Here is a 27,300-nt window from a genome sequence, read left to right on the forward strand (position 1 = left end):
CATTCCTCGTGTGGTATTAGTGATTAGAATACTTTATTCTTTGGGTCGGTGCGATTACAGCACTGCCAGATTCATATCGGGTTTTTATGATTGACAGCCGTCACACACTAAGGCTGCGTGCCCACGTAGCGTTTTTCAAGCGTTTATGCTGCGGAATTTCCGCAGCGTAAACGCTTGTTAAACGCTAGGTAATCCGCACCCCATGGTCCCCAAGGGGATTCCGCATGTTCTATGCACATGCTGCGGATTTTTCCGCAGCGTTTATGCTGCGTACAAAAATCCGCAGCATGTCATTTAATTTTGCGGTAGCGCAGCGGAACTCCCGCCATTGACTTGCATTGAAATGCATAGAAACCGCGACTGTACATTTCTACAAGCGGCTTCTATGCGTTTCTGTGTGCGGATGGTACCCAGTTCTGGAGGAGAGGAGACTCTCATCCAGACCTGGGTACCATTGTACCTGTAAAAAAAGAATAAAATAACAAAGTTATATTCACCTGTCCGGCGGCTTCTCTCTGAATGCCGGCATCGCTTGAGGACCTGCGGTGACGTCACAGTCATGTGACCGCAGGCCCTTCACCGCTCTGTCTCACGATATGCCGGCAGCCAGGAACCAGACAGGAACGAGCGCTGCTGCACACACCTGGGCCTCGGGGGTGAGTATAGCTTTATTTGTTTTAATTTTTACAGTTCACACTGTATAAATCCATGCTGTTTGCATGGATTTATACAGTGTGACCTAGTTGTCTAGCACTTTCCAAGTGATGCCATCGCCTGGAAAGCGCTTGTCAATCTGCATGCGGAAACGCATGTATTCTGCAGGAAAAACGCATGCACAATCTGCATGCGTTTTTTCTGCCAGGGAGATGCAGAAATGCTGCAGAAATTTTCTGCTTCATTTCTGCATCGTGGGCACATAGCCTAAAAGACGCTTCTCTTTTTGCAAAGACTAGTTTTTGCATCGCCATATTTTGACAGCTATAATTTTTCCATATTTTTATTTGTTTTTTTTACGGGACGAGTTGACATTTTTATTGGTACCATTTTCGGGCACGTGACTTTTTTTGATCGCTTTCTATTCCGATTTTTGGGAGGCAGAATAAACAAAAACCAACAATTCAGGATTTTTTTTTTTTTTTTTTTTATGCCGTTCGGCGTGTGGTAAAATTAATAAGGTAGCTTTATTCTTCGGGTCAGTACGTTTGCAGCGGTACCACATTTATATCTTTTTTTGGCGCTTTTACACAATCTAAAATATTTTTTTGCTTTATTCTGAGAGCTATAACTTTTCTTATTTTTTCGGCTGATGGAGCTGTATTGCGACTTGTTTTTTGCGGGACAAGATGACGTTTTCAGTAGTACAATTTTTATCTACATTCGTCTTTTTGATTGCGTGTTATTCCATTTTTTGTTTGGCGGCATGATGATAAAGCAATGTTTTTTGCTTTGTTGTGTGTTTTTTTTTTTTTTTTTATTACCTTGTTTACTAAAGGGGTTAACTAGTGGGACAGTTTTATAGGTCAGGTCGTTCCAGATGCGGCGATACCAAATATGTGTACTTTTATAGTGTTTTTGATTTTTTTTGTTTGTTTTTTTTCATAATATTTATTTATGGGTACAAAATTTTTATTTTTTGGGAATTATTTTTTTCATATATTTTTACAATATTATTATTATTTTTTTTTTTTCTTTTCACTTTCTGACACCTTTTTTTACTTGTTCACTATGTCCCACTATGGGACCTTCACTTTTTGCAGCCTGATCGCTTATATAGCATAGAAATGCTGCAGCGTCTCTATGCTATATACAGGCTGTCAGTGCTGCATGTAGAAGTTACTTTGGTTGCGCACTGCGCATGACCAAAGTAACTTCTTGCCTCCTGGTGACCCGGATGTTGTCATGATGACATTGGGTCACCATGACAACATCCGGGACCCGGCAGAGACAGCGAGACGCCGGAGAGTAGGTAAGTAACAGTGCTTACCTCCCCTTGCTCCCGGAATTTCGGGGTTAATGTGCCAGCAGCGGTGCTTGACCCCTCCTGGCATATGGCATCGGGTGTCAGCTGTTACAATCGTTTTTACACACTGACTGATGGTCTGCGTGTAATCGCAGCATGCACCGCTGATCTGTATTCGGGATCAGACTCTCACATTAGAAGTCAATGGGTCCGTAAAATCAGATCTCACATCCGTCGCCATCTGTATGTCGTGTTTTTCATGTGTCCATTTATAATTAACAGAAACCAATCAGATCGGGCATGGTCTCCTCCCACTCTCATCCTACTCCATATTTTGAGTCTTTCTCATCTATTGATCTTGCTGATGTATGGAATCTGCCTGAAAGCACATGCGATTATATTTATTTTCTTAAGGTAATCTGGGACTCCAGATTGTTGTGGTCTCGGCCAAAATTATTTTGTTTTTTCTTACAGTAAACCCCCTTATGGACCCTACCTTTGAATTAGGGCCCTGTATATTCTAATTGTTTTGCTACTCCCCTTATCTGGTCCCTATACAGTAATGAGTCATGTAGAGTGTTTATTGTGTATATGGAACCTGCAGCCTATTAACGTATTGGACTGCTAACCAGGCCTGTGGAGTCGGTAAGCCAAACTTCCGAATCAGACTCCTCAATTTCCACGACTCCGACTCCCACATATATGGCTCATGTTTAAGTGATAAATTTACTGTAGCACAGATTCACCTAAGCTAAAAGTCTAGACCCTTAGATCAGGAATAGGACAGACATTTATAGGATATTTCATAACTTTACAAAATTCTTATGAAAAAAATATTCCCCACAAACTGCATTGAACTACTGTACCCAATATATTATATATTTTAGGAGTTGGAGTCGGTCCATTTTATACCAACTCCGACGCCACCAAAATGGACTCCGACTCCGATTTCACAGCCCTGCTTCAAAATATAGGTCTTTTTCTGTGCAGCCACTAATACCTACAGTTTGGTCTCCTCGCGTGCGGGCGGGGTTGGCGGCACCTACTCAGCATGGTGACCGGCAACCACGGGGCGCGACCGGAAGTGACGAACCAGAAGTCGCACCCCGATGACTCACACCGGAACTTCTGACCCCCGGATGTAATTTTCGGGGGAGGTACCGGAAGCTGCGGAAAAGCCGTCCGGTGATCTCCCTGGCACAATGGGAGTACTTAAGGGTAGATTACCGGCTAGGCAGGGGCGCAGTGCACCGTAATGGCCTCACAGCAGCCCTCCCCACCGCATCAGCAGCAAGAGCAGCAGACCATGCTGCAGCAGCACAAGGTGATGGAGCAACCGCAACAGCCTCGGCGCCAGAAGCGCACCCAGGAGCAGCGTCCACCGCAGAGCAGGAGTCGTGGGCGTTCTGGGACACGCAGCCCCAAGGATTCAAGATCCAGCCGGCATAGCTCAAGCAGGATCGATGATTCCACGGTCTCCTGAGAAGTGTCGGATACCGTCCTGCCTTCCATTCCCTTACCCTGTTTTTATCTACTGGGTGGTGAGTAAGCTATGTGAAAGTCAACGTATTAATGTAAACTTTTTCTGTTTTGTCTCTCTCTCCCTCTCCTTCCTCCTTTTATATGGTCAGGATGTCCCTAAGAAATGTATGGGGAAATCCAAATACAGAGTGTGCCCTGTGTGAATGGGGTCTGACTAAAGACTGTCCCAAAAAGTTATGCCAGCCATGTATTGAGGAAACCATTTCGGAGGGAACTCCGGACTTTGCTTCAGACTTAAAACCCTTATTCGGTCTGAGGTGGAAAGATCGCTAAAATCGATTTATTTATTTATTTTTTTTCCCCCCCCAGGCAAAAGAAGCGTCCCAGACCCATAGAGCAAAAACTCCACCCACCCTTTCAGACTCTGAATCCGACAAGGGAATGCTGGATGACTCCGCTGACTCTTAGGCTGCGTTCACACATTGCGTATTTCCCTGCGTTTTTTTACACTGCGTATTTTCCTGCTTTTTTTACCTGCGTTTTTTTAAGCGGGTAAAAAAAGCACCTCCATTCACACACTGCGTAAAAAAGCGCAGCAAAAAACGCAGTGTGAAATGAAGTGTGACATGTGTAATGTACAGTGTGTGTCTATGTGTCGTCTGTGTGAGTGTCCCCCTAGCAGTGTATGTACAGACAGCTTCTGGCTGCAGTACATACACTGCTTTAAAAGAACTAAACTATGGATACTCACCTATCCGATGGATGGGAGAGGCGTCCGCTCCGGTCCCGCGGCTTCCAGCATCTGCCGTGAAGCGATCAGCTGACTGTCACGTGACCGGCTTGTAAATCAGCTGACCGGAAGCCGGTTACAAGCCGGTTGGCTTACAGCTGATCGCTTCACCGGCAGATGCTGGAAGTGCGGGACCGGACCGGACGCCTCTCCCATCCATCGGATAGGTGAGTATCCATAGTTTCTCCTGCGCCTCCATAGAAAAGCGCTGGAATTACGCAGTGTGTGAACACCGCAGCGTAATTCCATCGCTTATAATGGGCACAATAGGAGAAAGCGCAGGACGCAGCTGCGTAAAGAATTGACATGTCAATTCTTTACGCAGCTGCGCTTTCGCGCTGTGTAAAATCACAGTGTCTGAACGGCAAAGTGAATTTCCCATTCACTTTGCTGGCAGACACCAGGCACATTGCGTATTTTCGCGCGCTTTTTCAAAATACGCAATGTGTGAACGCTGCCTTACTCTTCGGATATCGTGACAGGCACAGGTCATTGTTTTCCCCTAGAGAGTGTTGATAGCTTAGTAAAAGCCGTCAGGTCCACAATGGGGTTAGTTGACCAGAAGGCAAAAAAATCGGTACAAGATATTATGTTCGGTACCTTGGATCGCAAGAAACAGAGTTTTGCCTATTAACGATAAGGTGCAGGGACTTATCAAGAAGGAGTGGGATAGGCCAGAGAAAAAGGGTCCCCTTCCACCCTCCTTCAAAAGATAATATCCCTTTAATGAGGAAGATACCGCATCCTGGAATAAAGCCCCGAAGCTGAATGTTGCAGTGTCCAAAGCTTCTAAAAAATTTTCTCTCCCTTTTGAAGATACAGGGATGCTGAAGGACCAGAAGGTAGATGCCTTCCTTAAGGGTACTTGGGAATCATCTGCGGGGGCATTGAAACAAGCCATAGCGGCGACCTGTACTGAAAGATCCCTCGTGGGTTGGTTAGAAGACCACGTTAAAAAACGAGTCAAAGGACTCCATTCTGGCCTCTCTTCCAGTATTGAAAGGAGCTGCGGCCTTCTTATCTGACGCCTCTGCGGATTCCACCAAATGAGCGGCAAGATCTGCGGCCCTGTCTAATGCCGGCCATAGAGCAGTCTGGCTGAAATGTTGCCCAGTGGATAATACAGACGAAAGGAAAGCCATGTTCTCTTCCGTGTGAAGGAGATTTTCTTTTTGGTACCTCTCTTGACACAATTTTTGAGAAGGCAGGTGATAAGAAGGGATTTCCTAAATCTTCATTCTCGGCTTTTAAGCAGTCCTTTCGGAGGAAGAAATTTGCCCGCAGAAGGACATCCAAAGAACAAGCTAGATGGGAGGATTGTTCCAGAAAAGGAAAAGGGTTTTTATTCAGCGGGCCCTCCCAAGATAGTCGCAAACCTCCAAAATGACGCTCCCTCCCAGGTGGGAGGGCGGCTCTCTCTCTTCTTTCCAGCCTGGGAAAGGATCTCTTTCAACAGGTGGATCCTCAGATTGATAAAATCAGGATTAAAGCTGTAATTTCTGAGGAACCCGCCAGAGAGATATATCCTGACTTCCTTAAGATCCTCTCTACCGGAACAGCGGGCACTGGAGGAAGAGATTTCAGGTCTCCTTCAAAAGAACGTCTTACGGGAGGTATTACCACAAGAGGAAAGAAGAGGGTTCTATTCCCCCTTATTCCTTCTAAAGAAACCGGACAACTCATACAGAGTAATTATCAACTTGAAAGGCCTGAACAAATTCCTTGAACATTCAATCATTCAAGATGGAAACAATAAAATCAACGATAAGCCTTCTATTTCCCGGCTGCTACATGGCAGTGTTGGACCTAAGAGATGTGTATTATCATGTGCCAATCCATCACAACTTTCAGAGATACCTCAGAGTGGCCGTAACTGTACAGGGAGTCGTCAGGCACTTTCAGTACAGAGCTCTTCCCTTCGGCCTAGCAGTGGCGCCCCGCATATTCACAAAACTTATAGCGGAGGTTACGGCACATCTCAGGAGGACAGATTGATCATCCCGTACTTGGATTACTTCCTAATAGTGGGAAAAACTCACAATCTCTGCCTGGCCCAAGTGGATCAGGTGTGCGCTATCTTAAAAAACTTAGGATGGTGTTTAAACCTAGAAAAATCAAAACTGATTCTCCCCACCCCACCCCAAACAACTCAGTTCTTTTTAGGCCTTACTCTGGATTCGGTTCGACGGGAATGCCACCTGCCCGAACAGAAAAAAAAAAAAATTGGTTTCGGCGGCCATAACAAACCTAGTAATGACTCTCAGGGGGGCCATGTCTCTGCTGGGGTCTCTCACCTCCTGCATTCCAGCAGTATGCTGGGCCCAATTTCACTCAAGGGAATTACAATGGGACGTCCTAAAGAATGAAATCATCCTCAGGGGGCATCTGGAGGGCAGATTAACACTCCCTCACAATGTAATTCAGTCACTGCATTGGTGGTTAATGATAAACATGTTCTGGACAGGCGTTCCCTGGGTTCCTCTTATTACCAGAGTAATTACTACAGACGCCAGCCCCAAGGGGTGGGGGCGCACCTAGACAACCACCTGATATAGGGGACTTGGTCAGAGGAGGAGAGTCTGGAGTCTTCCAACATGTGGAAACTACCAGCAGTAGAGAATGCACTAATCGGCTTCTTACCCCTTTTACGAGGACATCACATAAAAATTCTGTCTGACAACCAGGTCACTGCAGCATATGTGAACCACCAGGGGTGAACTCGCTCAAAATCTCTAATGCAGGTTGCGGGGAGGATATTTTCTCTAGTGGAAAGGAAAGTGCTCTCATTTAATGGCCCTTCATATCAGAGGAGAGGACAACACGAAGGCAGACTTTTTAAGTCGCAGGCCACTATTGCAGGGAGAATGGACTCCAAATCATTCAGTCTTGCGTCAGCTAGTGGCCATGTGGGGGTCTCCAGAGGTCGACCATTTGCGACTCGTCAGAACAGCAAATTAAAAAAGTTCTGCTCACTGAATCCCACGGAAAATCCTCTAGTAGTAGACTCCTTCCAGTGCAGATGGGATTTCAATCTGGCCTATGCCTTTCCCCCCAATGTGCCTAATTCCAGCAGTGTTGAGGAAGATCCGGGAGGATCAGGCTCGAGTGGTCCTCATAGCCACCTTCTGGCCCAAGAGACCATGGTTCTTCTGGCTGAAGAGCAGCATGTCAATCACGAACCCCTGGATTCTTCCAGAGATTCCCGACCTTCTTCCTCAAGGTCCTATATTCCATCCTCAGGTGAAAGGATTGCACTTAGCGGCTTGGAACTTGAGAGGTCGTTGCTAGAAGGTTGGGGATTCTCATCGAATCCAGTTACTACTCTTCTAGGTAGTAGGAAACCAATCACTACTAAAATTTACAGTAGAATCTGGAAGAAATTCTTGTCATCTCAGGGATTCACTCTTGGGGGGGGGGGGGTTTCCCGTAAAAGCCATTTTGGAATTTCTTCAGAAAGGACTGGAAAAAGTCCTAGCGGTTTGCACCCTAAAGGTCCAAGGCCTTAGTGGCCTTGTATAATTATCTGGCCGGTAACAAATGGATTTCCAGGTTCGTGAGGGCATGCAGTAGAGCCAAACCAGCCCCTATAAAAAGGGTCCCTTCTTGAGATTTATACTTAACGCATTAACAAATTCTCGCTTTGAGCCCCTTAGCTCAAGGTCCATAAAGTTACTTACACTGAAAAAAAAAAATACTTCTTGTGGCCTTAAGGCCCCGTCACACTTAGCGACGCTGCAGCGATCCCGACAACGATACGACCTGTCAGGGATCGTTGCTGCGTCGCTATGTGGTCGCTGTTGAGCTGTCAAACAGGCAGGCTCACCAACGATCAGGGGAGCAGCGACATCGTGGAAAGAATCTTTCCACGATGTCCTGCTCCTGGTTACCAGCCTGCTGAAGCAGGAGCAGGCTGGTAACCATGATAAATATCGGGTTACTAGGGGCACACGCGCACCTAGTAACCCGCTGTTTATCATGGTTACCACTCTGCTACGGTGAGCGGGAGGTTACCGCTCACTTTAGCAGGCTCGTAACCATGATAAACAGCGGGTTACTAAGTGCGCGTGTGCCCCTAGTAACCCGCTGTTTATCATGGTTACCAGCCTGATCGCTGCTCCCGCTGGTCACACACAGCGATGTGTGCTGACCAGCGGGAGGGCAACGACCAAAAAAAGGTCCAGGGCATTCTGCAGCGATCAGCGACCTCACAGCAGGGGCCTGATCGCTGCAAAGTGTCACGCATAGCGACATCGCTGGTGAGGTCGCTGTTGCGTCACCAAAACTGTGACGCAGCAGCGATCTCGCTAGCGATCTCGCTATGTGAGACGGGGGCTTTAACATCAGCACGGAGGGTTAGTGAGATACAGGCTTTATCTGCAGATCCACCTTTTACCTTAATTCTAGACGATAGGGTAGTTTTGAGACCAGACCCTGCTTTCCTACCTAACATTGTATCCAAGTTTCATATGTCTCAGGAAATAGCCCTACCATCCTCCTGTCCTGAACCAAAAAATAGCAACTAGGAAAAATGTCATACCTTGGATGTCAGGAGATGCCTTATACATTATTTAGCATCCACAAGCTCATGGAGGAAGGATGGGTCTCTATTTGTCTCCTTTCAGGGCTCCCAAAAGGGATCGAAGGTCTCAAGAGGCACTTATCAAGGTGGATCTGAGAAGCCATCACGATGGCCTATACGGGATCAGGCAGAGATCCTCATAACAATGTGAAGGCCCACTCTACACGGGCCATGGCTGCTTCCTGGGCAGAAAGAGCGGACGTGCCCATTGAGCAAATATGTAAGGCGGCCACATGGTCATCTCTGTCCACTTTCTATAATCACTATAGGCTTGACCTTTCTGCCTCCTCTGATCTCACATTTGGGAGAAGGGTTCTGCAGGCTGTGGTCCCTCCATTACATACCTAGTTCTCTGTAATTCTCTCGTTGTGCCGTCATGGGTGACAGAAAAACATGTATATTACTTACCAGTAATGTGTTTTTTTCAGAACCCATGACTGCACCTTTACATTCCCTCCCGATCACTATGGTGATCACCTTACGGTTGGTTGGTATTAAAGTATTCACATGGGTGAAATTTGTATATAGTTAATAAGATTATGTACGCTAACCGGAGTGTCCTCTCATGCTCCATAATCCACTGAGGCGGAGAGAGGCGCTGCCCTTTTTATCTTGAAGGTTTCCTGTCCCTTGAAGGACGGATCCCCTCTCTCGTTGTGCCGTCATGGGTTCCGAAAAAACACATTACCGGTAAGTGATATGCGTGTTTTCTCATTAAAGTACACTCTACACCCCATCTTGACTGGAAAAAAAAAAACAATGTAGAAATTTTTGCAAATTTATTAAAGAAAAACTGAAATATCACATGGTCATAAGTATTCAGACCCTTATTGCTCACTATTGAGTAGAAGCACCCTTTTGAGCTAGTACAGCCATGAGTCTTCTTGGGAATGATACAACAAGTTTTTCACACCTGGATTTGGGGATCCTCTGCCATTATTCCTTGCAGATCCTCTCCAGTTCCGTCGGGTTGGATGGGAATGTTGGTGGACAGCCATTTTCAGGTCTCTCCAGAGATGCTCAATTGAGTTTAGGTTAGGGCTCTGGCTGGGCCAGTCAAGAATGCTCATAGATTTGTTCTCAAGCCACTCCATTGTTATTTTAGCTGTGTGCTTAGGGTCATTGTCTTGTTGCAAGGTGAACCTTCGGCCAAGTCTGAGATCCTGAGCACTCTGGAACAGGTTTTCATCCAGGATATCTCTGTACTTGGCCGCATTCATGTTTCCTTCAATTGCAACCAGTCGTCATGTCCCTGCAGCTGAAAAACACCCTCATAGCATGATGCTGCCACCACCATGTTTCACTGTTGGGATTCTATTGGGCAGGTGATGAGCAGTGCCTGGTTTTCTCCACACATTCCGCTTAGAATTATCACCAAAAAGTTCTATCTTCGTCACATCAGACCAGAGAATCTTATTTCTCATAGTCTGTACCCACTGTACTTTGTTCACCACCATAATGGTGCGGCTCTATATTGTGGTTTAACAGTGGGCGTCTGAGTCGTGGAGTCTGTATAAAATGGACCGACTCCGACTACAGAGTCGGTGTCATGGAAATTGAACTCCGCAACAGGAGTATAATGCATCCGATCCTCAAACCGGAAGCGTGCTGGCATAATTTGGTAGGCCCGCACCTTGATTGAAAATGATGCAGGCGTGGCCGGAAAGGACGTGGCCATATGACGTGGCCGCATTGTATTCGGGCCGGAGGTGGTGCGGCCGCATGACGCTGCCGCCAATGATGAGACCGTACGTTTCATGATGCGGTCCAAAGGTTGCATCATGATATATATCCATGATCTACACAAACACACACTTTCTAATAATGTGGTCCAATTAAGGCCCGGAAATGACCTCAGACGCCGGTAGTAAACGTGGGGAATACTTAAAAATGGTGGATTGAATGTGTTACAGACACAACCACTTTAGCTAGCAGTGACTACTCTAGCCAGACCTCTGGTTACCTGCCATTGCAGGAACCAGTACCTATAATTGTCTTACATCCCTTGATGAGTCCCCCACACGGGGGAGGAAACGCATAGGGATTATACCCGTATACAGGATACACTTTCTGTTGGAGTGGGGTACATTAGTTTAGTCTAATACTTGGGATCTGCCCTTGTTAGGGCAGGAGCAATGTAGGGGAGCTTAATTTGTTATGAACATTTCCGTTTTTCCTGTACCTATTGTGGACACTGTTGGCTCCTGATGTACAAGTCTCTTGCACCTGAAGCAATTTCATCTCAGGCTGTGTGCCCATGATGCGTTTTTTAAGCGTTTCCGCAGCGGCAAAAACGCTTGGTAGAAGGCCTGCCATGTTACCCAATAATAATCCGCATGTGCTGTGCACATGCTGCGGAAATTTCCGCTGCAGATTATCATTGCGGAAAAAAACGCAGTACTACCAATTATTTTGCGGAAGTGCTGCGTTTTCGCCGCCATGGATTACGCATCACTGTATATGTAGATGCGCATTCCATGCGTTCTAATGTGCGGATGGTACCCAGGTCTAGAGAAGAGGAGACTCTCCTCCGGACCTGGGTACCATAGAAAACTGTAACAGTACAGACCAAAAGTTTGGACACACCTCATTTAAAGATTTTTCTGTATTTTCATGACTATGAAAATTGTACATTCACACTGAAGGCATCAAAACTATGAATTAACACATGTGGAATTATATACTTAACAAAGTGTGAAACAACTGAAAATATGTCTTATATTCTAGGTTCTTCAAAGTAGCCACCTTTTGCTTTGATGACTGCTTTGCACACTCTTGGCATTCTCTTGAGCTTCAGGAGGTAGTCACCGGAAATGGTTTTCACTTCACAGGTGTGTCCTGTCAGGTTTAATAAGTGGGATTTCTTGCCTTATAAATGGGGTTAGGACCATCAGTTGTGTTGTGCAGAAGTCTGGTGGATACACAGCTGATAGTCCTACTGAATAGACTGTTAGCTGCTTTTTTCTTGCCATAATACAAATTCTAAGTTTAGAAAAACGAGTGGCCATCATTACTTTAAGAAATGAAGGTCAGTCAGTGCGAAAAATTGGGCAAACTTTGAAAGTGTCCCCAAGTGCAGTTGCAAAAACCATCAAGCGCTACAAAGAAACTGGCTCACATGAGGACCGCCCCAGGAAAGGAAGACCAAGAGTCACCTCTGCTTCTGAGGATAAGTTTATCTGAGTCACCAGCATCAGAAATCTCAGGTTAACAGCAGCTCAGATTAGAGACCAGGTCAATGCCACACAGAGTTCTAGCAGCAGACACATCTCTTCAACAACTGTTAAGAGGAGACTTTGTGCAGCAGGCCTTCATGGTAAAATAGCTGCTAGGAAACCACTGCTAAGGAAAGGCAACAAGCAGAAGAGACTTGTTTGGGCTAAAGAACACAAGGAATGGACATTAGACCAGTGGAAATCTGTGCTTTGGTCTGATCAGTCCAAATATGAGATCTTTGGTTCCAACCACCATGTCTTTGTGCGACGCAGAAAAGGTGAACGGATGGACTCTACATGCCTGGTTCCCACCGTGAAGCATGGAGGAGGAGGTGTGATGGTGTGGGGGTGCTTTGCTGGTGACACTGTTGGGGATTTACTCAAAATTGAAGACATACTGAACCAGCATGGCTACCACAGCATCTTGCAGCGGCATGCTATTCCATCCGGTTTGCGTTTAGTTGGATCATCATTTATTTTTCAACTGGACAATAACCCCAAACGCACCTCCAGGCTGTGTAAGGGCTATTTGACCAAGAGGGAGAGTGATGGGGTGCTACGCCAGATGACCTGGCCTCCAGTCACCAGACCTGAACCCAATCGAGATGGTTTGGGGTGAGCTGGACCGCAGAGTGAAGGCAAAAGGGCCAACCAGTGCTAAGCATCTCTGGGAACTCCTTCAAGATTGTTGGAAGACCATTTCCGGTGACTACCTCTTGAAGCTCATCAAGAGAATGCCAAGAGTGTGCAAAGCGGTCATCAAAGCAAAAGGTGGCTACTTTGAAGAACCTAGAATATAAGACATATTATCAGTTGTTTCACACTTTTTTGTTAAGTATATAATTCCACATGTGTTAATTCATAGTTTTGATGCCTTCAGTGTGAATGTACAATTTTCATAGTCATGAAAATACAGAAAAATCTTTAAATGAGAAGGTGTGTCCAAACTTTTGGTCTGTACTGTGTATGTGTGTATATTATATTCCCCGCTCTCCTTCTCTTCACTTGCCGGCAGTTCGTGATGGACTGAAGGACCTGCTGTGACGTCATAGTCATGTGACTGGTCACGCAACGCTGACGTCGGCAGGTCCTTCAGTGTAACACGATCTGCCGGCAGCCGGGACGGTGAAGCAAGACTGCGGGGGCATCGGAAGGTAAGTATAGATTTATTTTTTGACATTCTCTCGGGTCACACTATATAAATTCATGCCGGTTGCATGGATTTATATAGTGTGACCAAGTTGACAAGCACTGATGCTAAAATCGCTTGACAACCCGCATGCGGAAATGCATGTGAAGAACGCTTCACATCCGCTTGTCCCTGGCAGGAAAATCCGCATGCATTTTTTTTTTATGCCAGGGAGATGCAGAAACTCTCAGGAAATATATATATAATATGGCTGTCAGGATGCTATTTACATACGTACGTGCGTATGTAAATAGCATCCTGACAGCTTGCGGCACCCGCACTGAAAGCCTCTCTGCCAGTAGGAAATTAACTTTATTTCCCCTGGCAGTGTTCAACTTAGGGGTGGCACTAACTGACAGCCGGCTCAGCATTAGGGACAGCTGTCAGTTAGTGCCAGGGGTGTGGTTACGGCCACCACTCTCTATGCATAGAGCAGTGACTGAAATTGTGCCGCTGCTGGGGGGGATAAAGTTCATTTCCTCCTGGCAGCGGGGCTCTAACTGTGGGTGCCACATGGTGTAAGAATGCTATTAAACTGAAGATTAACCCAATATCTGAAGGTTGATAGAATTTTACATGAGGGGTTCCCTTTAACTTCACCTCTCCGATGCAGGGATATTGGCAATCAAAGTAATGGCACTAAACAGTCCCAGGCGGCGTTACCAGAAGAATTTCACTGGAGCTGTGTAAGTCTCCCTCTTTGTAAGGCCACATTAACACTTTCAGTATTTGGTGAGGTTTTTTACCTCAGTATTTGTAAGCCAAAGCAGGAGAGGGTGATAAATACAGAAGTGGTGACGTGTTTCTATTATACTGATTGTTCCACTCCAGGTTTTAGCTAACAAATACGGAGCTAAAATACTGAAAGTGTGACAGTGGCCTAACGTTGACCAATCTTACGCAGGCAGCAACACACTGGGGACAGAAGATCACGTTCCCATTGAAAAACGGCCTGCTCTCCTCACTGCAGAATAATGACCAGTGCTGGAGCACAGCATACCCGAATGTGATTAGCGAACAGCTCTCATCTCTTACAGTCTTATTACAAACACTTCTAGTAGCCCTCCTCTCACCCTACACAGGTAGCATAAGGACCGCACACTAACCAATGCAAGTCACTGTGGTGGTCCTCTTTTCAGCTCCAACAGCCAAAATCCAGTGTTCTTTGAGCTCGCGGAGACTCTTCACTTACCCCAAAATGCAGTGGAAATATGCAAATTATCTCCTCAGGACTCCTCCCCTGGTTAACGGCGCGCGCATTTTGAAGCATTTTTCACTGTTTTCAGAACATTAACAATAAGAACATGGAAGAGTCCAGGAGCCATTTGGTGAGCTGCATATCCTGCTACATGTTCACAGACTTGCCAGTGGAAAAGCCAAACTTCACATGCCAGAAATGCAAGCTTGTGTCCCTGTTGGAGGAAAAGTTGCGAAATCTAGAAGAGAGGTTAACTACCTTGAAAATCATTAAGGAAGGTGAAGAGTTCTTAGACAGAGCAGAATTATCTCTTCATGATTCAGAAAGAGAAGAAATTCGAACTGCACCTGACGAAACAGAGGAATGGAAGCATGTGACCCACAGAAGCAGGAGGATCGAGAGGCAGTCAGCACCCATACTGCTCAGGAACCAGTACCAGGCTCTCACGCAGGAGAACCTTGAAGAAATACAGCAAGATAAGACTTTGCCAGCAATGAATAACCTTGTAAGCCCTCAGAATCCTCCTGGATGGAGAAAGAAGAATGTTGTGAAGAAAAAACGGAGAGTGGTGGTCATGGGGGATTCCCTGTTAAGAGGAACAGAGGCCGCTATCTGCAGACCAGACATAACCTCAAGAGAAATGTGCTGTCTTCCTGGAGCAAAAATTAAAGATGTGTCTGACAGGATATCAAGACTCTTCAGACCTACAGATCACTACCCATTCCTGCTAATACATGTGGGGACAAATGACACCGCAAGAAAGGACCTGGAAACCATCTGCAGTGACTTTGAAGACTTAGGCAAGAAAGTGAAAGAATTGGGAGCGCAGGTGGTCTTCTCATCCATCCTCCCAGTGGATGACCATGGAACAATGAGGTGGAATAAGATTCTACAGGTGAACAACTGGCTACGTCGATGGTGCCGTCAACAAGGATTTGGATTTCTGGATCACGGAATGAATTACCTATACGATGGACTACTTGCTAGAGATGGGGTGCACCTTACGAAGACTGGAAAACATGTATTTGGAAGTCGCCTTGCTACACTCATCAGGAGAGCTTTAAACTAGAACAATGTGGGAAGGGAAGCAAAAGGCCAGAAAAAGCCATACAGCTGACAAATACTATTGAGATCTCTGCTACTGGAAGTGGAAAGAAAGAACAAAGACAAAAAAATCTAAATAAAAATATGGGAGGAAGAGAAACCAATCACAAACTAAAATGTTTTTATACAAATGCACAAAGCATGGGCAACAAACAAGGAGAATTGGAACTACTAATGCAGGAAAAGAAATATGATGTCATTGGAATCACTGAAACTTGGTGGGACGATACACCTGATTGGAATAAAAGGCTAAAAGGATACAACTTATTTGCAAGAAACAGAATTGATAAACGAGGAGGAGGTGTCGCATTGTATGTTAGAAAAGCGTATATCTGCACAGAGATTGAAGCTTCAGAGACTGGGAGTTCTGTGGAAACTGTTTGGGTAAGAATACAAGGAGAGAACAACGGAAAGGACACCATTGTAGGCATTTACTACAGGCCACCTGGGCAAGCTGAAGATATGGATGAACTCTTTATGTATCAAATGACCAAGTTCTCCAAAAAATATGACGTAGTGGTCATGGGAGATTTCAACTATCCAGACATTTGTTGGGAATCTCTCTCAAGTAAAACTAACAGGTCAAGCAAATTCTTATCCTCTCTTGCTGACAACTTTATCTTCCAAAAGGTAGGGGAGAAAACAAGGGGATCTGCTACTTTGGATCTAATCCTTATAAACAGGGAGGAAATGGTTGAGGAGGTAAAGGTGGCTGGGACCCTAGGAGGCAGCGATCATGCTATTATAGAATTTTGGATAACTAGAGGAGGAAGACATGTGAAGACTCAAACTTCAAGGTTAGATTTTAGAAAGGCAGATTTTAAGAGACTCAGAAAGAGAATAGGAGGGATCCAATGGCTGGATGTCCTTAAGGACAAAAATGTCCAGGAAGGATGGGAAATTTTTAAAAATGAGATTCTCAAAGCACAATCGTTAACAATCCCGAAAAGTAGGAAGAATGGGAAGCATTTAAGGAAACCAGGATGGATGAACACAGAACTTAAACACATGCTAAAAAGAAAGAAAGAAATGTTTATTAAATGGAAAGAGGGAGGCATATCTAAAGAAGATTATAATGCAGTCTGCAGATCCTGCAGGGCACGTATCAGGTTAGCTAAAGCTGACAATGAATTAAGGCTTGCAAGAGATGTCAAAAGCAATAAAAAAGGATTTTGGGGGTATGTCAAAAGTAAAAGAAAAGTCAAAGATGCTATAGGATTTTTACAGGATGAAAATGGAGAAATGGTAAGAGAGGATGTTGAGAAGGCCGAACTTTTTAATTCCTATTTTGCATCTGTTTTCTCTCAGAAAGAAAATGTAACATCAACTGATCTTCACTGTCCTTTTAAAGGAATAGAGGAATCCAAGTTATCTGTAAACAGAAAGATTGTGAGGGAATATTTAGCTAACATAAATGAGTTCAAGTCTCCAGGTCCAGATGAATTACACCCCAGAGTACTGAAGGAGATCGTAGAAGAAATTTTAGAACCACTCTCCATAATCTTTGAAAATTCTTGGAGAACAGGAGAAGTCCCAGAAGACTGGAGAAGAGCAAATGTTGTTCCTATCTTCAAAAAGGGGAAGAAGGTGGACCCAGGGAACTATAGGCCGGTGAGTCTGACTTCTATACCAGGAAAGATCTTTGAACAAATTATTAAACATCATGTATGTAAGTACCTGGATAAGAATGAAGTGATTAACCAGAGTCAGCATGGGTTTGTAACTAACAAGTCATGTCAGACAAACTTAATTTCCTTCTATGACAGAATCACTGACTGGGTGGATCAGGGAAATGCTGTAGATATAGTATATCTTGACTTCAGCAAAGCATTTGACAAAGTATCTCACACCATCCTTATTGAAAAAATGACCAAGTATGCAATGGACCAGGCAACTGTTAGGTGGATTCATAACTGGCTTAGTGATCGGACTCAAAGGGTGGTTGTAAATGGCTTCACATCCAGCTGGATGAATGTCTCAAGTGGGGTACCACAGGGCTCCGTCCTGGGACCTGTATTGTTCAACATCTTTATTAATGATTTAGATGAAGGAATTGAGGGTAAACTGATTAAATTTGCTGATGACACAAAGCTAGGAGGGATAGCTAATACTAGAGAAGAGAGAGAGAGGATTCAAAAAGACCTAAATAAACTGGAGCAGTGGGCAGCAACCAACAGAATGGTTTTTAACAGGGAAAAATGCAAAGCACTACATCTGGGCAATAAAAATGAAAAAAGCATATACAGAATGGGAGGAATAGAGCTAAGCAACAGTACATGTGAAAAAGACTTAGGTATACTAATAGATCATAGACTGAACATGAGTCAACAGTGTGATGCAGCAGCAAAAAAGGCAAATACAATTCTGGGATGTATTAACAGAAGCATACAGTCTAGATCACGTGAAGTCATTATCGGTCTTTACTCCTCTTTGGTCAGACCTCATCTGGAATACTGTGTACAGTTTTGGGCACCACATTTTAAAAAAGACATAGACAAACTGGAGCAAGTTCAGAGAAGAGCGACCAGAATGGTGACTGGTCTGCAAACCATGTCCTATGAGGAACGGTTGCAGGATTTGGGAATGTTTAGCTTGCAAAAAAGAAGACTGAGAGGAGACTTAATAGCTGTCTACAAATATGTCAAGGGCTGTCACATTGTAGAAGGATCATCTTTATTCTCATTTGCACAGGGAAAGACTAGAAGCAACGGGATGAAACTAAATGGGAGGAGACACAGATTAGATATTAGAAAAAACTTTTTGACAGTTAGGGTGATTAATGAGTGGAACAGGCTGCCACGAGAGGTGGTGAGTTCCCCTTCAATGGACGTCTTCAAACAGAGGCTGGACAGACATCTGTCTGAGATGATCTAGTGAATCCTGCTTTGAGCAGGGGGTTGGACCAGATGACCCAGGAGGTCCCTTCCAACTCTACCATTCTATGATTCTATGATTCTATGATAAGTCATATTTTAACACTCTGCAGGAAGATCAAACTGCTTGGTCAACATGACAGGTTCCCTTTAAATAGGTAATTGATTCACTGCTAAGCTTCAGATGCTCCAGTTCCTAAGTTGAAGTCACAACATAAGACTGCCTTCCATACAGCCAGTCTTATGTGACATACAGTCATGGCTGAAAGTGTTGGCACCCTTGAAATTGTTACAGAAAATTATTGCAATTACACTTTTTGTTATACACGTTTATTTCCTTTGTGTGTATTGGAACACATATCAGAAAAAAAGGCAAATTGGACATAATTTCACACACCACCCCAAAAATGGGCCGGACAAACTTGTTGGCACCCTCAGCTTTAATATTTGGTTGCACACCCTTAGGAAAAATAACTGCAATCAATCGCTTCCTATAACAATGAATAAACTTCTTGCACCTCTCAACTGGAATTTTGGACCACTCTTCTTTTGCAAACTGCTCCAGGTCTCTCATATTTGAGTGGTGCCTTCTCCCAACAGCAATTTTAAGATCTCTCCACAGGTGTTCAATGGGATTTAGATCCAGACTCGCAGACTCGCTTGCCACTTTGTTTGGGGTCATTGTCCTGCTGGAAGATCCATAACCTAGGACTCAAACACAGTTTTCTGATACTGGGCACTACATTGCGACCCAAAATCCTTTGGTAATCTTCAGATTTCATGATGCCTTGCACACAGTCAAGGCATCCAGTGCCAGAGGCAGGAAAACGACTACAAAACATCTTTGAACCTCCACCATATTTGTCTGTAGTTACTGTTTTCTCTTCTTTGTATGCATTTTGTAGAATTATGTGCTTAACCAAAAAGCTTATCTTGGTCTCATCTGCCCACAAGACACTTTCCCAGGAGGATTTTGGCTTACTTACGTACATTTTGGCAAACTGCAGTCTTGCTTTGTCTGTGCCAGCAATGCGGTCCTCCTGGGTCTTCTGCCATATCATTTAATTTCATCCAAATATCGACGGATAGTTCGTGCTGACATTGATGCACCATTGCACCATGAACCTGCAGGACAGCTTGATTGGGGCTGCTTATCCACCATCGGGACAAGGTCACCTGCATTGTAACTTTTCATCAATTTTTTTTTTTTTTTTTTTGGTCGTCCAGGGAGATTAGCTACAGTGACATAGGTTGTAAACATCTTGATTATGTTGAGCATTGTGGACAAAAGAGCACCAAGATCTCTGAACATGGGCTTGTAACCTTGAGATTGTTGATATTTTTCAATAACTTTGGTTCTCGAGTCCTCAGACAGTTCTCTTCTCTTTCTTTTCTCCGTGCTTGGTGTGGCACACAGTGCAAAAATGGAGTCAACATCTCCCCTTTTTCATCTGGTTTCAGGTGTGATTTTTTTCATATTGCCCACACCTGTTACTTGCCACAGATGAGTTTGAATGAGCATCACATGCTTGAAATAGTTGTTTACCCACAATTTTGGAAAGGTGCCAACAATTTTGTTTGACCAATTTTTGGGATTTTATGTGAAATTATGTCCACTTTGCTTTTTTTTTTTTATTTTTTCGTGTTTCAATACACACAGGAAATAAACATTTAAAATTGAAATTTGTTTCTGGGTGGAATACTTCATTTTCTGGAACAATTTCAAGGGTGCTCGCACTTTTGGCCATGACTGTATGTGCAAAAAATTGTATCGTGGTGTGAAAATTCAGTTTCTATGCCTTTTTATATACAGCAGATGTTGCAAGAGCAAATGAGATGTCAAAATGCATTTCCTGTTTAATATTTGTAGATGTGATGACTGTCGCTCAAGTCATTCTGGCTTTACTGTATACTGAGGGGACTGAATTCCGTTAAAATTTGGTATCAAGGTTAATCTTTATTTTTCCTAAATTACGCTGAATTCACACATCACAGTAAGATAGAACCATCATAAGTAGAGGCGGGAAACACACAAAAAAAATACAGTTAAATGGGTTGTCTGGTGTAAGACTGGTGGGTACACACCCACCACGCCATGGGCCGGGCTTACCGTGGAGGGGCGTGACTAAGCGACTACATGGTTTTCACTTGAGACTCCGATGGTGAGGTTAGGCTTGGCCGCAGGTAGTCACCAGGTACCACTCCAGGACAGTCCCCGGGTCTGTAGCAGCTGACCGGGGTGGGGTGGGATCAAAGGTGCAGTACAGGAGGGCAAAGACAAAGCGTGGTCAAACGGTCTTAGGTCAGGGCAGGCAGCACAGGATCAGTGGGAATAGCCGAGGTGAGGAAGGGAAACTAGCCGGGTTGGAAACGAGAAGCATGCATGAAACAAACTGGGTATAGACTACATATTCAGGCAAGGAGTGGTGGGGGCAGCAATCTTATATAGAGCATGCTCGCATGGGATAGGCTGGGGAGCCAGCTCTCTGCAGGACACAGCAGGGTTAAGTTTCTGCAGAGACCGGCCACGCCCCCTGTCAGGGACGACATCGGCGGGACCATACAATATCCCACCGCTGTCACTTTGTCAGGGATTCTTGCACACACGATCCGGATAACTACATAGTGAGTAATCAGCAGTGAGTGTATGGCATACACATCTCTGAATTCCAACTCATGGAATATGTGTATATGCCCCTGTGCGATCACTGCCAGCTTCACGATAACACATAAGATTATTCGCTGCCACCACCGATCAGTTTTAAAATATAATACAATGCCTGCTTTCTGGTAGTGTATGGCTTCGAGGGAGGAACGATTACAGGACAGAAGAAACAACTATTTAAATTTTATATTTAATCCAAAGGGAGGCAGTGTTTATGAAAAAGTATACAAAAGGTTTTACAAAGGGGGACAATACAATACAGAATATACAGTTGCACAAAATCAAAAGGGATTAACGGAAGAAACTTACTAGACAGATCGCAGAGACTATTCAGTTTAGCTGAAGGAGAGGCGCTCCAATGGACCGTTATCGAACGGGACCCTTGCTTACAAAATGTTTCTCCCCTCACGTGGGCTGGTCTCAGCCCTTCATGGTTTTATTAAATCTCTAACTTCTGCGATAACTTCTCGCTGCTTGATCGCAGAAGTTAGCAAGTGACGCCATATTTTTTTTATATATATACCAAGTTTAAGAACGCTATGTTCGAAACGCGTCTGGTAGCCTATTAATAACTCGGCACTTTACCTCCTGTACCGCCTCCTGGTCCATAAGAATATTATGGACTATGGCCTTATTCTGATCTGTACCAAATAAAATTTGGATTTTAATTACTTCAGTCTCCGGTGAGCTGGGTCAAGTCCCTTTTCAGTCCACAATTGCTAGGCGCCGGCAAAGCGCAGACTACGAGTTCCTGGATACACCCGAAATCACAGAGGGTGTGCTGTTGTGTTTTTTTTTTTTTTCACTAAACTATGAAATATGCATGTCTGAACGAAGGGTGTGTGTCAGCAGTGCTTTATATACCTAGTACAGGGGCAGGCGCATCATTGATGCAACCACACACAGGCCCAAAAGGTAAGGGGGCCCATTTTCACGTCTAAAAAAAGTGGAATTGTGCATTATGGTGAGCTATTGGATGGCAAACGGCCCATGTACTGTTCTTACTGTTCTTGTACAGGGGCCCTTTTCTTTGTGTTCGCCAGTGGCCCAGCACATGACCTGATTGCCTGGTGGCAGCACGGCTCATGCTCTGCCCATCCACAGAGAACCAAAGGCTGCATGATTGTGATACAAAATTGTGTGGCAATTGACCATTGCTATGGTTGGCGTTTCACTCACATGCGGCTGGTAGCACCGTTAGTGTGAATTTGCACACTTCACATTTTGTTGCAGATTTTCACAATTGAGTATTGGCTTCAATCATGTGAATGGGTTTGTTGCAGATAAATGGGACAGTTCTTAAAGTTTCTGCAGCATGTAAATTCACTCTTGGGCTGTATTCCCACGTACCAGAACTGCTGTGGATTTTCCATACAGATTTCTGAGGTGAAAAATCTGCAGCATTTTACAGTAAAGTATGTGAAAATTCCACTTTTACAGCCTGTTTTTGATGGATTTTGATGTGGGCTATCTGTATATCTACAATATTTGGAAAACCTTGAAAAGTTTAAAATAAACTAAATAGAACACATGACGCTTCAGCTCTGCTGTTGATTTCTCCAGGCCGAGCACAGCGCCTGCTTTGATGGTCCATCCTATTTGACCTGCTCTGAGTCTGCAGAGAAATCTGTAGCAAGATTTGCAAATTTTGGTGCGGATCTGCAACTGCAAACTTCTCTGTAGATACTTGATGTGTTTTTTTTTTTTTTTCTGAAACCCTTAAACACACTGTGACTGATTCATTAAAGTGTTTACACCAGAAAACTGTCTTAAGACTTTGAAAATCCACAACATTTTTGTGCAATGCAGTTGAGCAAAAAATTTACAACTTTTGGTGTTTTCAAGCCTCTCTAAGGCAGCTCCACCCAATTTGGTGCTGCTTATTCCTGCACTCCCCTCATTAAACACTCGTGCTAATGAATTGGGGCCAGTTTTTATTGAACGCCGCCATTTCGGGCTCTAGGAGGCTGAGTTATGTGATCTACAGCTACAAAGTCCAGAAAATTGTTTCCTTATAGGATGCTACTTTTATCTTTTTTTTTTTAAAAAAAACCCTCCCATCCGGAGATCTTCCAGAGGCATTTTCACGCACATTCATGAGTTGTATTAGCTGTTCCTATTTGTACCCCTTACTTGATAAGTTGCAGAGTGGGGAGAATTGAACACTCGAGCATTTTCTTTTATTACAATATTGTAGAGATGACATTTAGCCTATGTGTTGGTAATGTAGTGACAAGTATCATTGATTTACTTTCCGGAGTGTCTCTTCCGGATAGGTTTGTGGTTGTAGCATCAGACACTGGCAGGAAGAAAAACTTCTCTTTAGAGCAAACGACTTCCATTAACCCCTGCGAACAATGGCTGAATTTCTGTTCTGCTTCAGTTGCTGCATTGGAGAGCAGCCGCAGCCGGTAGGTTTACAATTTCACTTTTCTTCAAGTAAATTTTAGGATCAGATTTTGCTAAATTTGTGTTTAGTTAAGCAAGAATATTCGCTTAAGTGAAAATTAAAAAATGTAAACCGTGGGACATCACTTCTGATGTCCTTTGCTGCTGTTGGTGACGCCATGCTGACACTGTCTTTTTATTTTTGATGTGTATCTACTCTGTGTAGGGAAGAGTTGATCTTTAGACCTTAGACTAATATGCTTTGCTCTTGCGATTTATGTATGAGGTTACTGTAATGGAGCTAGTATCATAAAACAGTAGTAAAGGGAATAAGTGGGAGAAAAGATTACACCACTGTGAACAAATGATAAAATCTGTGTCCCAATGACAGAAGCTTGTTTTCTATAATTTTTCCAGAGGCGAAGGAGGATTGATAGAAGCATGATTGGTGAACCGATGAATTTTGTACATACTGCCCATGTAGGATCAGGAAATTCCAGTGCAGGGTTTGCAATGGTAAGTAAAATACAGCTACTCAATAAGTGCTCTGCACAAGAGCATGTTTTTCGTTTTTTTTTTTTGAGTGGAGGGGGAATTATTGCTAATTTTTTATTACTGTTGGTACAATGAATAAAAAATTAGGGGTGGCAAACTGGGCAATTGCCCTGAGCCCCCACACCCTTGGGGGTGGGAAAGGAGTTCCAGCATCTACAGCAGGAGCTACACTGATAATCGCTTTATCAGTGTAGTTTCCGATGTGGAGACTGCTTCAGGACCTTTGACATCATGGATATGTGACATGATGTCACCGCAGGTATGGGTATGTAGCATCCACTTAAAAATCCCGGCTGCACAGACAAGAATTCATGGGTGTAAACATGTCGGCAATCATGCAACGAACGAGCAAAATGCTGCTCATTCATCAGGGGATTGGATTGTTTATGGCAGAGCACATCGCCTGGTGTAAACTGCAGATATGCTGCTGATAACGTGATACTGTATGATAATAGATTGATCTCCTAGTGATTTGTAAAGCAGTCGGTAAACAAGCGCTGAACGACTTCTATATTGATCACGCTTTTTTAACCGTCTGAACTCGGCACATGTAAATGCAGCCTAAATGTTTGAGGGTGATGATGTAGTATGTTAGCATTTAGGGCCCTACTTTAAACTTTTGCCCAGAGCACCACTTTTTCCTAAAACTTGCCCTGCATGAGATACAATACCATTAACATACATGAAATATATCTCTTACAATATGAATAGGTTGCAAGTGTAGGAAACACTGTAGGATCTTTAGTCAGGAGAGACGGGTTGTTGTATAGGTATGTGAGGAACCCATATTCTGCCACCAGGATTTAAGACTCCATAATATGGATACTATCTATTTTTTAGTCATTGCATGAGGTTGCAGTATTTTTTTTTTTTATTCGCTAGCCCCAAAAATACTAAGATAACTTGGTTAGTTGGTTGTCCTAATATTTTGCAGGCCTGTCTTTATGAATCTATAATTAGTTGACCATTCTTCCTCTTCGTCTAACCTAATTGAAGGGTTTTCCCAGTCCTGGAAGGGAAGTTCAGTTTTTCCGGCACAGTGACATTCCAGTCCACCTGCTATGTAGAGAACAGCAACAACGCTCCTTTTAAAGGGAATGTATTGCCAGGATTTTTTTGAAAGTAATGTAAAAAAAAGATACTGTAACATTATTTAACTTTCTCTTTGTAGGCTCTAGTCAATTTCCTGTAGCCTGTAGTCTCCAGGAAGTGGCAACCTGACCTTTTGCCGGCAAGGATGAAAAACAGAGCAGCAGCTGATTTATTTTATGCCTATATAGACTGCTTAGGAGAGTTGACCCTACTGACAGATTCCCTTTATAGGGGTTGTGTGGTACTTTAGATTACCCCCCCATATATTCCGCCCCCAGGTCCCTAAGACTTTTCTGCTGTTGATAATGTCTGTGAGCGGCGCTATTGTGGCCGCTCACAGGCATCACGTGATCCCAGCGCCGACGTCACGACAAGTGAGACGTGACTCAGTGCTGGGGTCCCCGCGGTGGCTGCTGGGTTGTGGGCGGGGGTAACCCCACCCACAGCCTGGCATCCACCTGGAACCAGGAAGATCGTGACCCCCTGCTGCTGCCAGCACTTGTCGTGACATCAGCGGATGTCAGAGGGGGTTATCTAAAGTACCGCACAACCCCTTTAAGGCAATGGGGGGCAGTGCCAGTACTTGATCCCTGCACAGACCACTGCCTGTGTAATGTGGCGCTGTAAGCGAGGTAATCTTCTCTTATGCCCCGTCACGTTCATGAAAGTGGGGGTGCTGGCTGGGTGTGTGGACTTGTGCTATGCCCGTGCAGGCCGCATATAACTGATGTTGCTGGTTTGCCAGGACCAGGTGTTGGACAGTACAATGAGGGAGAAGACCAGTCAAAAAAAAACTTTTTACTGAACTGGAACTTGGTAGGGAATATGTACAAGAGATAGCGGGTATAGTTTTATGAACGTTTCCTTTACAACGTGAAGCATTTTCCAGTTTTCTTCTTTCCTTTTCTCTATATTCATTTTTTTTCCACTTTACTCTGTGTCTACTTGTCCTCAGTATTCACTGTTTCTCACTACTTCACCACAACTCAGCTCGACACTACAGTCCTGTTTAGCAAGAGTCATTTACTCAACCCACGGTTCCACGTCGTCTTCTTTCCCATTAGGGGAGTGATGGTACCAGTATGGCCGGTACTTATATTCTCTAATGATGACTCTCTGGAACTACCGTCTGGGACAATCTATTCATCTCACATGCTCAGTCCTATCCATGCCCGTTACCTTCAAGAGTTATAACCTTTGGGCATCCTCTCCCAGGACCCGTCTACATAGATTCGCTCTCTGTCACTTCTGCTCCGGATCACGCTATCCATTTTCTCTGTTTCCTCTCACTTTAGGGACACCCCAAAATGTGGCACTGCTCACAATGGACCTTCAGTCCTTTCTCTATGCACTACAGGCCCTATTTAACATTTTAATAGGAAACCGTCACTTTTCCTTCAACTTAGGCCCCTCTAAATCTGAGCTAGTCCCAACATTAACTCTCACTATCCCTATTGTCAAACACACATTATCAACATTACGAACATCTTTAATGCATATCACAGTTCACATTAAATCACATGACATTAAACTTGTTTCCTCAAGGGGGAACGTGGGCAGCATGTCAATCTCCTTACACCTTTGTTACTGCAGAATGCTGGTGCAGAGATCTGAATGTTCTGTGCTCTATAACCTTTGCAGAAGTCAAAATGCAGAGAAAGGTAGGAGAAGAGCGATCCCAGTAACCCATTGTTAACCCCTACATGACCTTTGTTTAACCCCCTAAATTCTGCGATCAATAGTAATCGCAGCATGTAGAAGGGCGGGAGAGGGAGGCGCTCCCTGTCCCACACAATCTGCACTCCCGCAACGTAAATGCGGGCTGCCGATTGTTGCTATGGCAACCTGAAGTCACATGATGACCTCTGGGTCAGCCAGCTTGGCATCCCTGTTTTAGACCATGTTTCTTCTGCCATTTTATTTATGCTTGAAAAAGGCTGTTTGCTGGCTGAAATGTTGCTTTTATGATGCATTTTGGATGAATTAAGGCTTTTAATCATCTCTGGTGCCTTGGAAACGATTTGTCTTTGAATTTGCTGGTAACTCAGTGGGAAGTTGCCCCAAGAAAGCACGAGACGGTGGGGTGGTGCAAAGGGAACTATCATTACAGAAACTGTTAGACCATTCTGATCTAAAAGGCTTTCTGCCAGTGTCTCACTGACAGGTATAATGCATTGCAATGCAATATACCAGAGATCAGAGTAATAAGT

At 44.2% G+C, this 27,300-nt stretch overlaps 1 protein-coding gene across 1 annotated transcript in view; it reads left to right on the plus strand.

Moving 5' to 3' along the window:
• The window catches only part of LOC141165208 (CDC42 small effector protein 2-B), a 62,853-nt gene that overhangs the window by 6,332 nt on the left and 29,221 nt on the right, over positions 1-27,300 (plus strand). Inside the window, exons 2-3 of the mRNA XM_073650837.1 lie at positions 23,332-23,466; positions 23,861-23,959. Of these exons, the coding sequence (XP_073506938.1) occupies positions 23,413-23,466; positions 23,861-23,959 (153 nt within the window). The 5' untranslated portion in view covers positions 23,332-23,412. The remainder of the gene's footprint in view (positions 1-23,331; positions 23,467-23,860; positions 23,960-27,300) is intronic.

Source organism: Phyllobates terribilis, unplaced genomic scaffold, assembly GCF_046119375.1.
Source record: "Phyllobates terribilis strain yellow unplaced genomic scaffold, ASM4611937v1 Scaffold_11__3_contigs__length_659146591, whole genome shotgun sequence".
NCBI classification, from domain to species: domain Eukaryota; kingdom Metazoa; phylum Chordata; class Amphibia; order Anura; family Dendrobatidae; genus Phyllobates; species Phyllobates terribilis.